We start from the raw sequence: 14,983 nt of genomic DNA on the forward strand, positions 1-14,983 counted from the left end.
AACCCCAGAATATTTCCTTGAAAGTGTCCTAATGGTATTTGCTTTAAAATATAATTTGGTTTAGGGCGGTGAAACTGTTCTGCATGATATTATAATGATGCATACGTGTCATTACACATTTGTCAAAACCCATAGAATGTACAACACTAAGTGTGAACCCTAAGGTAAAACGGACTTTGGGTGATAACAACATGTCAATGTAGGTTCATTGATTGTAACAAATGTACCACTTTGGTGAAGGACGTTGATAGTGGAGAAGGCTATACATTTGTAGGGGAGAAGTATATGGCAACTCTTCATACTGTCTATGCAGTTTTGCTGTGAACCTGAAAGTACTCCGAAAAATAAAGTCTATAAAAATATAAAGCTATACATATAATTTGGGACAAACAAAAGATAACAGGCATAACATGAAAAAAAAAAAGGCATCTTGATCAGTTCAGGCTGCTGTTACAGAAGACAATAGTCTGAGTAGCTCATAAACACAGAAATTTCTCACAATTCTGGAGGCAGAGAAGTCCAAGAAGAAGCCACCAGAAGATTCAGTGTCTGGTGACGACCTTCTTCCTGGTTCATAGATGGCTATTTTCTCACTTTGCCTTCGTGTGGTAGAAGGATCAAGGAGATCTCTGGTGCCTCATTTCTTCATCTCCATGGACCTGATAGCTTTGAGTTCCGCACTTATTTCACTGAACACATGATTAACAGCGAAAAAAATCTTGCTGTGTTGTTGCAGACAATGGACCCTACAGAGTCTCATAGAAATATGCCTCTGCCTAGTGAACCTGGCAATCCAGAAGACAGGCATCTATGCCGATTACCTAGTGGAATGACACTGGAAGGTAACCACATTGCCTCAACAGCACTAGACACTGTTACTGTCCCACCCCACATCCCTTTGACCCACTTCTGAGTTCACCTGCAACTGTGGAGGTCATTTCCCATCTCAAGCACCTGCATCTCTTAGCTTCTCAATTTGAAGGCTTTCTCCCACTCCACAGGAGTTTGTTGGGTCTAGCTCAGGCATAACCCTGTTGCAAGAGAGATTTGTGCCCTGCACCAACGGCTGACAGAAATTGATGGGTAAATAGGTAATCTTTGTCTTCTATTGAGACAATTCTGACTAGTGTACCGCAAGGTTTCTTAGAGGTTCCCCAGCAGGGTTGAATTCTAGTTGCCCACCAAGGTAACTCACATATTAACTCACCCTTGTTGGCTTTTCCTTTCCTGATTTCATTTCCCCATTCCCTCGTGTGGGCTTCTTGGGATCACCTCCCAAATAAACTACCTGCACTCAAGCCCTGTCTCAAGGCCTGCTTAAGGGGATCCCAAAATAAGACAGTCTCATCCACTTTCGGTGACGAGTCTCCATGGCATTTCCCTGAGCTGGCCTGTGTGAGGAAGGAGGCGTTCAACATCTAGGCGATCCTCGCTCTGGAGGGATTCTGCACCTCTCCCTTTCTTCCTTGTCCCCTTTCCTTCTTCTTCTTCCTGATTCTCCTCAGCTGTCACATAAAATGCAAGACAAATGCTGTATTATCATTTTAAAGATTTTAACTCATTCACAGGTAAGGTCAAACTTCTTCCAGTGACCATCAATTTGTGGCAGAAATCACAGTTTGGTAATGTTTCAAAATGAAACACCAAGTTGTATCCCACAGTGTTCTGTTGTGTAATGGCTTAGGGGGAAGAAAGTGGCTGTGCATCAAGTTTCATGCGAGGGACCTGAGATTTCAAGCCAATGGGCAATGTTTTTGCCAGAACTGCAAGCCCATGTCTGATCTATACCCAGCCCATGTTCTTTGTTGGCGTTCTCACCATGGGCTTCTTGATCCCAAGAAGCCCACACGAGGGCATCGAGCAGATATTTTTATTCTAATCTTGATGGGTTACTAGACTCTCTGAGACCTCTGATAGAGAGGAAATTAACTAACCTCACAGAAATACGGTGAAAATAAATCAATGTAAAGAACTTTAAACATATATATATATATGAATGGCAAAAACAAATATTAGGTGACTCATGGACTTGAATTTCCAATTTAATCAGTAAGATTAGGTCTGAAAAAGAAGCTAAAGAAATGACTGCTTATTTAAATGCCATTGTAGTTTTAGTTTTTGAATTATGTAAATGTATTAACTATTTAAAAATTAAATCAAATATACACATAAGAAAGGAAGAAAGAAAGAATGAAAGGAAGATCACCACTTTGAAAAGCAGAACATTTTCTTCCTAATTTTCTTTTTTTTCAAACATAGTTGTAGGTATCTTGGTTTGTTTGTTATTTAAGTGACAAAGATGACGCTAAAATGACCTACTTAACTAGTATTTGTATGTTACTTAAATTATTCAAAGGACATTAATGATTAACAAAAAAAAAAGTAAGGGGAAATATTATCCCTTTCACAATGGCCTCTTTTTTTGCTAAGTTCTGAAGATAAAGTTATGAGACCTTGTGTTTCTGTGTTTGAATATAACTCAGTTACTTGATCTAATTAAATACAGTCTCATGCTTTCGGCCTGTATCCTTTCTAATTAGATAATTTTCAGTCATTAAGAAGATTTCTCCCTTCTTTGTTGTTTTAATCTAATCAACTAAGGAATATTTTTCCAATGATTAAAAATATATGGGAGAATATCTGCATTTGTACTTCTGGAAACATACAAATCAAAATAAGTTGTAAGAAAGGAAGTTGGTATTTCTGGAATCTTGCAGGGCTGGTTTAATTTTATTATTGCTTGTAGTGTGGTATGGTATTACCTGTGGACTCTGTAACAAATTACAGGAGCACATGGATAAAACTGAGTTCTATAGTTGTATCTGGGTGCTTACAATGGAGGTTTTTTTTGTTGTTGTTGTTTTGCAATTGAAAGCTTGGTATTGCTAGTCTTCCCAAGTTTTGGGAAAATATCATAGGTGTTCATTGTGTTTAAAAATAATTCAAATAGTTCTCACAAAGTAGTTATTTGTTAACATAGCTCTATCTGGTTCTTTTCAGAACTCCATCAGTGGCGAGAGGTATTGATGATAAACCCAACAATGGCTATAAACCCTTTACTGACAGCATCAGGGCAGCGAAGGATCCCACTGGTTCCCTCACCATTTGAACCTCCGACTGTGGATAGGTATTTCCTCCAATGTAATATTCTGGTGAAAGGAGAACGTGGATAATCATTAGGTTTTCAAATGATGTTAACTTGAGTGTTATTTTATTGTCTACTGTTATTTCAATGAACCGTGGTGCAGTCATTCAAGTCAAAATACTCCACTGGCCATACCTTCAATATACTTCCCATTACTTCTCTTTTGAGTTCTGCTTGACATACTCAGCAAATAGCAAACGAGCACTTACTATGTGACAGGCATTGTGCAGGTGCAAACATTAGTACAGTCTGGGAGGGCTGCCATGACAAAATACCACAGACTGGGTGGCTTAAACAACAGAAATTTATTTCTCACAGTTCTGGAGGCTGAAAGTCCTAGATCAAGGTGTGAGCAGGGTTGGTTTGTAGTGAGACCTCTCTCCTTGGGTTACAGACAGCTGCCTTCATGCTACGTCCTCATACAGCCTTTTTCTCTGTGCATGTGCACTCCTGGTATCTCTTCCTCTTCTTATAAGGACATCAATCTTGTTGGATTGAGGCTCCACCCTTATGATCTCATTTAACCTTAATTACCCTTAAAGGCCTTATCTCTAAATCCAGTCACGTTGTGGGTTAGGACTTCAACATGTAGATTTGGGGGACACAATTCAGTTAATGACAATTGGGCACCCTGGATTTTCTTGTGATAGAACAATTCTTTCTTTTCAATGAAAGTGATATTATTGGTATGTAGGGTGCACACTATGGCAATTTCCAATCTTACCCTCTTTAGAGTATTTTGACATTCTGAGGAAAAAGTAAAATCCATTATTTAGTCTTGTTCATGGAGAGTAAACAATAAACTTGGACTTCTAGAGATCACTGAAGTTTGGCAAAATAAATCAATTACCCATCAGGTAGTCAAGCGTTGATCCCAGATGGCAAAACCCAAGCCAAATATCTCTATTAAATGAGAAAATAATGTTGCGGTCAGAACAGTACGTTGGTCATGGAAAATGAGAAAGCAGTAATGGACTTGATTAGATCTTTTTTTCCAGCCGTTGCCAAAACTTTCCTGCTTTCTCTGTTGTGTTGTCAGCTGGGTCAATTCTTCCTTAGTAGAGTCCTTCCTCCTAATCTTTCTTAGCATATTTCTACTTAAACCAATATATATTGCAAGACTTCTATACTTCATTTTGGGAAGAGATAACAGAATCCCATATGGCAATAAAACAAACTCACTGCTTTGCAATGGAAATTTTGTACAATTCCAGCCTCATTTTATCTGTTATATCTTTTTCCTTTAGAGATTTATTGCCTTCCACTGTAGTTCCAAATGACCCAAGACAGTTTTGTGTTCCTTCTCAATTTGGATCCTCTGTTCTACCAAATGCAAATATGCCGAACATGTTGTCAAATCACGTCTACTCAGGTATGAGCGGTAGATAGCTCTCGTGTGTGGAGCTGCTGTGAAGTAGACAACTGCAAAAAGCTTGCCATCAAATTTATTGCTGAATTTTGGAGGTAGAACTGTGTAGTGTTAATGCTTATAATTTCTGCAGTTGCTATATAGATTTAAATCATGGTTCCACCACTGTGACCAAGTGTAAATTAACTTTTCCAACCACCAATTTACTGATGAATAACATGAAAATCTGTCTTATCTTATGTATAAGGAACTGATGAGGTCATGAGGAGATGAAATCTGAGTGTTAGAGGGGCTTGGGGAAGTTTATATGTGACTTGATATGTCATAATGAGGACTCGCCTTTTTTTTCTGAGTAGGAGGGGTAAGCTTTTGAGGAGTTTGAACAGAGAAGTGACATGGTCTGACTTACATTTTACCAAGATCACTCTGGTTGCCGTGTTGGGAACTGACTTGATAGGACCAAAGTTCTAGGGATAAACTGTTGGGAGTTAATGGACAATTAGAATAGTTAAATGATTATGATGGATTGGCCCTGGGTGGTGACAGTAGAAATAATAAGTGGTTGGATTCTGTAATTATTTTGAAGGTAGAAACAACAGGATTTCCTCACAGTTTAGATCTAAGATGTGAGGAAAGGAGAGTGTTAAAGCTGACAACAAAAATTTTAGTCCGAACAATCAGAAAGGTGGAGTTGCTATTTATTGAGTTGAGGAATATTGAGAACAACACAGTTCTTGGGGCAAGAGAGATATCATAGGCTCAGTTTTGCTCATATTACAATTGAGATACCTAGCAATCAACGAGAGATGTCAGGAAGGCAGCTAAAGTCCAGAGAGGACTTCCAGAGACAGCCTGGAGACATAATTTTGGAAGTTATCAACATATATGAGACTTATGAGATTATCTATAGAGTGAGTGTGGATAGAAGTTAAAAGAACGATTCCTGGGACATATCAACAGGGTCAAGAAGATGAGGAGGAACAAGCAAGGGAGAAATAAAAGGAGCAACTAGTGAGGTAGGAAGAAACCCAGGGGAGTATGGAAGCCTAGAAGGCTAGAGAAGAAAGTGTTTTAAGGAGAGACTGAGCAACTGCGTCAAGCATGCCACTCATAGATCAAGTAGGTAAAGACTGAGAATACATTATTAGATTTAGCTGTGTGGAGATCATTGGCAATCTTGGTAAGAGCCATTTCAGTAGAGCGGTAACAGTGAAAACATGACTGGTTGGGGCTCCAGAGAGACTAGCAGGTGAGAATTTCCTCACAATACTGAAGATCGAACTGATGCATCTTATCTCCCAAAACTATATTTATGAGTTTCTGTTTGTTTCTGCTTCCCAATTCCAACAACTCTCAATAGATAGGAACAATGTGAGTGAAAAACCTGACCCGAAAAGAAATAGGATTGATCCCAGGGCCAGTGAAGATACGAGCCTGCCTGGATTTGAGCTACCACAGTGTATGGACCCACTGCAATGAAATTAGGCATCCGAGCAAGGGCCAGATATGAAATTAGACACTCCCACTGGAGTGGCCTAGGGATCAAATAAGACAGGTGCCACAGCTGATCCTGGATGGAAGCCCCACCTGGCAGCAAGATCGCAATAAATCTATATGTGGTGACAGATAAAAACATGAGAGACTCAGAGTGTCCTTCTTAGTGATGAAGAACCCAGAAGCTGCCAATATTTGGATACAAACAGGCAGATTGATCACCTGTCTTGGGGACATAGGTCAGTCTCCCTCCTCAAGGCCGAGGTGTAGGAGAGTAAGCAAGGGCAAGGTAGGGACTCATTCCTATAGAAACTGAGCTTCTAAATAAGTTAGTACAATAGAAACTAAGACAAGAGTGTATTTCACAAATTGAGATGTTAAGTAAGGAGTGACTTATTACAGCTGGACTAACGCTAAGTTTGAGGTCACCTATTTCAGAAAGAGAGAGAAACTTGAAATAGTTTTGATGAGTCCAGATTTCAGAGGGTCCTAAAATCCACATGGTTAGAACTGTGCTGTGTACACTGGACTACTCACATGGACTTTCTCTTCATCTTTGGGCAGTGCGCCATGAGTTGGCAATTTCATTCATGGCGGCTATCTAAGGAGAATATCTTGAAGCCACTGAACTGTAAAAATATAGAGCTTTGGAGTAAGAGAATTTTTAGACGTCATCTCATCTAACCTCTGAATTTTATAAATGACAAAGAATCTCATAAAAAAAAAAGATACCTTATGGTTTATGTCAAGATAGGTTGCTTTTAATAGTTTAATGAGGTCTACTAGCTTAGTACAGAGTAAGTAAAAGAAACAGTTCTAGACTTCATAATACTTACCCTCTTGTTGGGGAACAGATTTAAACTTGGAAAATTATCATTGAACAAAACTACATATAATAAGTACAATTTGTGCGTCTCTTATGGTTAGAGTGTGCTCTGCGGACCTGTGCTGGTCTGGGAAGTATTTGTACAAATGAATGCATAAATAGAGAGTCAGGGCTTAGAAAAATTTATGGTAATTGGACAAGGTTATTTTATGTCTGTCAATCTAATATCTTAAAACTATGCTTGTATATGTCATTGTTTTCATTTCAATTTTCTAAAAAATAATTTATTATTTTTTAAAAGTATTGGTTCATGATGAGTTGGAAATTTTAAAAGAAAAAAATGCTCCTTCACCATAGATGGTTTGAGAAGCACCACTATAGACTCTAAGTGAGTTCGGAGTATAGAGAAATAAAAAATCAATATAGTATGAAGTTACCAACGCAAGAATAGAGACTCGAATTCTGGTGATGCTGCCATTATTTCAAAATGTTTTAAAAGGTTGACATGAGCAAAGAATATAATTGCTGCACATTCCATTGGAAATGTTTTAGGAGAAGCATTTACCTCAGACACAACAAAATGTCCCATAGAGAACTTTATATTTTATCCACTTAAATCAAGCATTTATTTCCAGGGATTTTAGTGCATCAGGAAGCGGCACTTAGTTACATTTTTTTCTTGAAAGTCAACAAATTCTTTGTAACAATAATAACAAAAGCTACCAACTTTTACTTCAAAAGAAAGAGATCAAGAGATCCACAGTTCACTCCATTTTTTTTCCTTTTGAAATATGACAGGAAATCTCACCAATCATGAGACCCAAACTTAAAGAAAAAAATTATTCAGAGTTATCATGCCATCACCAAAACGACTCGAGTTGCTAAACAGCAATGATATGATGTTGTTTCCAATGTTATGCTCAAACGGTGGTTTTTAAAAGATACTCTTTTAAATCATTGTATTTTATTTTATTATTTTCAAGTAGATGTTGTTAATTTGTTTGTGGATAGAATGGCTGTTTTCTTTTTTAAGGTTGGGGCATTTTACCACCTGAATCGGTAAAGGCAATGGCCAGAAGGAATGAAATGATTCAAAGGCAGCATACTGCCAGGTAACACAACAGTATTTTTAAAATTTATTTCTTATTCATTCATTTGTTTTAGAAAGATAGGTAAATAGATATAAATATATATATACTTTTATATATACATTTATTCATTTATTATATTTGCGTATGTTGTTATATTCGTGTGTGTGTATATATATATATATATATACTCTGAATATATATATACATATGTATATGTATATACACGTACTCTGATTACTTACAAAAGTATTTCAGGGATATTACAAAAGAAACATATACAAACATGTATACAGGTTGATTAAGGATAAAAGCAAGATTAGAAATTACATAGCTAAGCTAAGTTTATAGACCATAATAGTTTGTCAATGCCTGGCAACTAAATGCCTCGCTGTGATTCCTCTGAAATTCATATTGGCATTTCTGTCTTCAATGACTTCAGTTTTGATCAAAATAGGAGCCAAGCTTGCCAACCCCACTTCAGATAATGCCATCAGAGTCCAGACAGCCCCATGTCAATGCAACAGTATCCTTCATCTGTAGCAACCAGGAGAAAGGAAAGCCAGCATTAATGGTAGGGTGGAGAGAGAGAAGGAATCAAAGTCGATTCTCTTATTACTGAACCCTAAAGGGTCCAGGTGATGACCAATAAGCAAAGTAAAGTAAAGTAAGCAAAAATGAGCCCTCCCTCTCCTTCTTCCTCTACTCCTGCCACTTAAATTAATTTGTAACAGTCGAGATTTGCATTGACTTATTGTGGCTCTGGAGTCCCACTAAAATTGTACTGCAGGGTTTAAAAACCTCTTCCTAGAATTTTAATCTCTTTAAAGATTAATCTCTGGCAAGAAACTACCCTGTGCTGCATTATTAATTTATAATAAAAACATATAGAAACTTAACAGGCAAACTTGTTAAATTTGCCAGAGGTAAGGCTCTAAAGACTGGCCTCAGACTTCCACTGGGAGAGTCAGCCATGCCCTTCACCCTCAGATCTTACTCCAAACTCTCCTTCCCGGTGGCTTTGTTGGGGATTTGTGTTTCCCCTCAAAATACTTCAGGTAAGTAATGTGAAGACTCACAGGAAAAATAGGTGCTATCTTAGGGAAGGCAGAGGGCCATTAAAATTATACTTCTTGGATTGTATAAAATGTATTGTTTTGTTTTTAGGATGGAAATGGAAATGCATGCCATTTATCAGCAAAGGAGAATAGAAAAAATGAATCCCAAGGGGCTAGCAGGCTTTGGGTTACCATTCCTTTACAGCCCTTGTGTCTCTGCTGGCCCAGCCACCTGCCACAGCAGGAGCATGCTCCCTGCCAGTGACATGCATTTGCACAGACGCTCCCTGAGAAACATTCAGGGAAACCCCATGCTAACGGCAACCAGTCCACGCTTTCTAGAGAGTTGGGGGCAGAAATGTCGTCGTCTCAGGAGAGGTGCAGGGAATCAGAAAGTTCTAGACAATGATACTGAGCATTCCAAAAGTCAAGCGGAAGAACAAACCCTCGGTCAGACTCATGCGATCCCCTACGAAGAGGATGAGTATGCAAAAGACGCTGAAACCGAAGCTCTCAGCAACCAGCCGTCAAGCGAAACCAACGAAAAGCCAACTACAGCTCTTGCCAACACCTGTGGAGAGCTGGAGCTCACCCATAGAAAGCCCTGGGCAGCACATGGTTCTTCTCTGGAAGCAAAGGCCTGGGACAGTGGGAAAGAGAAGGCTTCAGAGCAGGTTTTTGCAGCTTGTGGTGAAAAGAATGGGCTTTACCCTCCAGTTCCTCAACCATCTCTGTCGGGTAGGTATGCAGGAGCCAATGGCCAGTGGCAGATTCTTGGGAACCACAGGTCACAAAGTCCTTCAGTAGTTACATAGTGAGCTATAACCATCATGCTTCTTTTTATCCTTCCTTTTTTTAATCCTATTTAGAATGACCTCTTCTCGAAGTTATTTTACTAGTTAGTTCCAAGAAGCCATATCAGTGAAACTCATTTCTATTTGTATATTGTCATATAGAAAATTTTCAGCAAAGGCTAGGAAGGCAAGTATGAGGAAGGCTGGGGAAACCTACCAGAATTTTTCATTAAAATTTTAATTTAATTTGCTGTTAATTTCTTCAACACTTTAAAATAAAGGGGCTTCTTGCTTTAAAATATGAATTCTATCTACTCTTATTTAAGTATAGAAAAAAAATCAGACTTTTAAACAGAAGCATTAACTCTTAGTGCTCACTACTGTTAATATAACCTAACCTAAACATATTGAAGCACATCTCCAAAAAAAAAAAAAAAAAAAAAAAGCAAAACAACAACAAAAAATACTGAATAGTTTTCTAGAAGTTCTTTAGATAAATATATTTTAAAACAGAAATTCAGTCTGGGGGTGTGGTGTAATCTAGCCACCAGACCAACTACTTCTGTTATAAAGTGTTAATTTGCCATTTTCATGAAAATGCGGCTAAATTTTTGCATTGCCCAGGGAGCATGATAAATCACATAACATGTGTTATGATAAACCCCATGACATCATAGTGATGTTAAGCTGGAGAGTGAAATCTACAGGGCATTTCCCTTGGAATCTAGAGAAGTTGGAGCAGTCAGGAACTTCTTTGTTTAGTTAAAATAATGCTGTCATTAAAGATCCTTTAGAGGAAGAAAAGAAAGGAGGCAGCTAAGTTTCTTAGAAAACATCTTTCAATAATTCTTGATATCCTTTAGGGAATTTATGTATAGATCTATATAAAGGGATCACTCTGTGGTAATAGAATATGAGGAAATTAATGTAATTATACTTTAAACTGTACTCTTAGTGTCCCTCTTTATTTTTGGAAATTTTATGTCACAAAATAATTTTTTTTTCCATTTTAAAGGAACACACACACTGGTTACAACTGGGGAGAATCTGTCCTTGGATGAAGATATTCAGAAATGGACAGTGAGTGATGTGCACAATTTCATCAGTGGCCTTCCGGGTTGTTCAGACTATGCTCAGGTGACCTAATATTTAAGTATTTTCATAAAAGTAAGACACTTTGAAATATATATTTTTTTTCCATAATGAGTTCTGTCAAACTTCGCCCCAGAGAGTATTCCTAGTAATCTCCCCTTTTTATGCCCTTGGCTACTCTGGGAAAGGAGCCTCTATGTGATGGAGCTTGGGTCATGTGCCCACACCCCAGCTGGGAAAGCCAGTGTCTGGCTTTAGTTTATGTTTCAACAAGACTCTAGAGAGGTGGGACGTCTCCCCAGGTTGAGAGATTCAGAAGCCACAGATGTAAAAATAATGGGAAATGTTTACTACATTCTCTACTCATCCATGTAACAAACATTTTAGGGGCATATACTTGGATACAAGTAGTTTTGGCTACTCATAACAGGTAATGGAAATATATACTTTGTTCTAAAAAGGACAAGAAGGCCATAGATCTGAAAAGCTGGAAATTATATATTTTTAATTCTAAATTTATGCTGAAGCAATATACAAAAATGCATACACACATATAATTCAATCTGATAGGTAAACACTACTTTTAAAAAAATTACAGTGATGTTAAGACAGTTGGAATGAAGGCTAGTTTCATTCATATAGGAAAATTGGTGACAAAAATCATGGGTTGGCAAGTTTTCGAAGTTTATGTCACTGCTTCATTTTCATACATATAGTTTACTTTTTCAAGTGATTTAATAATACAGTTCCAAGCAACGATGTGCCTACTAAGTCTGGTATTATTGTCTTTGATTTATATATTAAAGAAAAAGAAAGCAAGAAAAAGAGATTCCGATTTAACAACATCATAATTAACTGACATTCTGATTTAACAACATCATAATTAACTGATCTTAGTTTTGCGATAATATTTTCCTTTATGTAATGCTGTTAATTCCTTTTTTTTGTTGTTGTTCTGTTAGTGAGACTTATGGAAAGATTATGTAGAGTAGTAATTAAGAATATGGCTTCCGAAACCAGAAAATACAGATTGAGATTCAGACTTTTTCATTTTCTGGACATGTGACCTAAGACAAATTGCCTCTTTTCTCTGTGCCTCAGTTTTTTCACCTGTAAAATGGGGATAATATAATACATTCTCAAAAGGTTGTTGCAAGCAATAAAGAGTGCCTGGCACTTTGTAAGTACTCAATAAATTAATTTCATCACTATATCAGACTCTTAGAGAGAACAGAACCTCAAGTTACATTTGAGACAAGTTGTATTCTTCATCACCTACTTTATCTTTTTGCATATCTGATAAAATTTTTTGTTCTATTGTCTACTATTTAATGAGTATAACCTTATTATTTTATTTTTTGTCATGAATCACCTTTTAAATTTATCTATGTCACTTATCAAGTGCTATATCAACCACTGTACAATGAAGTTACCCAATTCTGATAAGAGCTAGAAAGAAGCAACCAACCTCGTGCATAATGGACATGTGATTGCTGACTTCTGGTAGATTGAATCTGTTTGAACTTTCATTATTCTTAATCAGTTAGCGATGCAGTCATAAAAGTGCAGTTTATAACAACCACTCTTGTAATAAATAATGTTATATGCATTTCATACTTTATCATCTCAAATGTCCTCTCGCAGGTGCGTAAAAAACACAAAAACACAAATACCCAAACTCTGCTGACTCATTATCTCTCACCAATAGGAGGTCAGTATTCCCTTCCCCACCCCAAGAAGCAGAAATAATTATTTCTAGGTGTTTTGCAAATGTGTTTAGGATCAAGTCCTTCTCTCGTTTCCTTGTTAAAGTGTGCTTTAAACTGTACTGATGAGATCAACTACAAGAACGCCGCTCCTCTGCTGGGCTCCACGCTGCCATGCTCAGTGACTGCGTTCTGTACAGAAACAGGAGAATCTCCTGGCTCCCACTGGGTGCACAACCCTCACAAGAACCATTGTCATAAATGTCCCTTTGGGTTTTACTCACAGACTCTGGACTAGTCAGGTTACACCCACTGTACCCCACCCTCTTCTTCCTCACGTCTGCCTTAGGTGCCTAGTCAGCAACCTCCCACCACCTGCCTCCTGTAGGTAGACAGAGAAATTCAGAAAAAAAATAACTACAACTAAAACTCAAAATCCCTCTACAAATGAATTCTTTTAAATAGATGTAGAGAGAGGGCTGGTGGCTCAACTGCTTAGGGACATCCAGGAGACCTTGTAACACATTTTGTTTTTTTCTAAGTAAATGCCTAGTTCAAAGAACCGAGCAGATAAAACATTCTCTCTAAAAATAACCGAAGTTACTAAAAATATATGCACATATATATGGTGCTCTTGGCCTAAACTGCTCTCGTGAGAACGAGGGGATGGAACATCTTCTGAGAGACGGTGGCATGTGCTGTGTCCTTGCCCCAGGCCCAGGGTTCATCTATCATGGCTCAGGGTTCAGCTCTCGCGTTTCAGATCCTGGCTGACCACCAACCTCTGTCTGAAAATTTATCTCTGTGGTTTCTCTTTCTTTGGTGCTCACTCATGGTTCCTTCACTGCTCACTGGAATCCCTACTAAGGAAAGAGAAACAAAGCAAAATGTCCACCATTAATATACTTAAATATTTTCATCAGCAGCCCTTTTCTGAATGGCAGTGTAATTAAGCAGGGAAAATTATGAATCGGAATCATAAACTGGGGGTTATTTTATAATTTCTCTAAATGGCAAGCTGTGCTTCTTGGGAAACTCGCTTAGCCTTTTCTATGCTGTTCTCTCATTTACAAAAAATCAATAATGATACGTAGTCTTTGTTAGGCATGGACTATATGTGAGGCACTGTATTGGACACATCATTTATAGATTATCTTTTAAATTTAGTCTATACCATAATTCTGCAAGGAAGATATTAACCCTATTTTACAGCTGAATTAAACTGAGGTGGCTAAAAGGGTAAGTACTTGAAAAATGTGTATATAACTACAAATCTAGCTCTTTCCATTATAACTACTGTACATTGAGGATATTGGGCCATATGGTTTCTAGTCAAGGGTACCTGGGCCCCTAGGAGTTCTTAAAAGTGGTTAAAGAGATCTGTAAGTTATTCTATTTCAAAAAACCTAAGAGAGATCATACAATTCCACAAGAGAAGGCTATAAGACTAACCCAAGCTGTCAACTTTTTTGCTTTGGCTCAAATTAATTTGCATTAGCCATTCTACGATTTGCTTAATTAAAATAGGAAAGGAAATAATTACTTAATAAATATATTTTGTAAACAAGTAAAATATATTAGAACACAAAGTTCCTGGTACAGAAGCTTCCCAAGAAGATTCTAGATATCAGTGCGTCTTGAGGCACACCTGCAAGGAACACCTTGTGGAAATGAGACACACATGGTTCTACTCAGGAAGCTTACAGTCCAGAAGAGGGATGCTAGTAAGGGATTCTACATCAGTGAGAATGTGCTATGAGAAAGCAGGTACGAGGCCTGGTGGGAACATACAGGAAGGCCTCATGGCTTCCCAAAGGAAGAGGCAAGGAAAGTGAGACCTGATGGCGAGTTTACCAGCTGAGGGAGGAAGTGAGGCGGGAGAGAGGCAAAGGAAGAATTTCCAGGCAGAGATTAGGAGCCGGAGAGAATTTAGTGTAGTTGGGATTTTGAGAGTAGCTCCTAGTGGCACAGAGAGGGCCAGGGGCAAGGTGGGAGAGGTGAGAATGGCAAGACAGGAGACTAGAGTGGGAGTAGGAGCTAGGTCACAAAGAACCTCGAAGATCCAGTGAAGGATTATAATTTTATCCTGGAGGCAGTTGAGGTTTTAAGCAGGAGCGATATGATTAGCTTTATATTTCAAAAAGGTCACTAGGTTGCTTTTATGAAAACAGGTCGAAGGCGGCAAGACTAGTGGGAAAGCCTCCTCAGATGAGCAATAATCATGTTTGATCCAGGGCAGGAATACTGCAGGTGACAGATGAGAACACTTTCTAAGAGGCAGGATTGGCATGATCCAACTTCTAAGTTAAAGATATCCATTCATTAGGGAGCCTGCAGCATAGAGAGACACTCATTGAAGCCAAGAGAGACTGAGACAAAGAAGAAAGAAAAAAGAAGACCTGAGACAGAAA

The 14,983-nt window shown here is 38.1% G+C and overlaps 1 protein-coding gene across 1 annotated transcript in view; it reads left to right on the forward strand.

Annotated features, from left to right (window-relative positions):
• Nucleotides 1-739: 739 nt before the first annotated feature.
• The window catches only part of SAMD7 (sterile alpha motif domain containing 7), a 19,885-nt gene continuing 5,641 nt past the window's right edge, over nucleotides 740-14,983 (forward strand). The window contains exons 1-6 of the mRNA XM_011380183.2: nucleotides 740-842; nucleotides 3,001-3,127; nucleotides 4,393-4,517; nucleotides 7,868-7,946; nucleotides 9,090-9,718; nucleotides 10,790-10,911. Coding sequence (XP_011378485.2) covers nucleotides 740-842; nucleotides 3,001-3,127; nucleotides 4,393-4,517; nucleotides 7,868-7,946; nucleotides 9,090-9,718; nucleotides 10,790-10,911 — 1,185 coding nt within the window. The remainder of the gene's footprint in view (nucleotides 843-3,000; nucleotides 3,128-4,392; nucleotides 4,518-7,867; nucleotides 7,947-9,089; nucleotides 9,719-10,789; nucleotides 10,912-14,983) is intronic.

This window comes from Pteropus vampyrus, unplaced genomic scaffold, assembly GCF_000151845.1.
Source record: "Pteropus vampyrus isolate Shadow unplaced genomic scaffold, Pvam_2.0 Scaffold12, whole genome shotgun sequence".
NCBI classification, from domain to species: domain Eukaryota; kingdom Metazoa; phylum Chordata; class Mammalia; order Chiroptera; family Pteropodidae; genus Pteropus; species Pteropus vampyrus.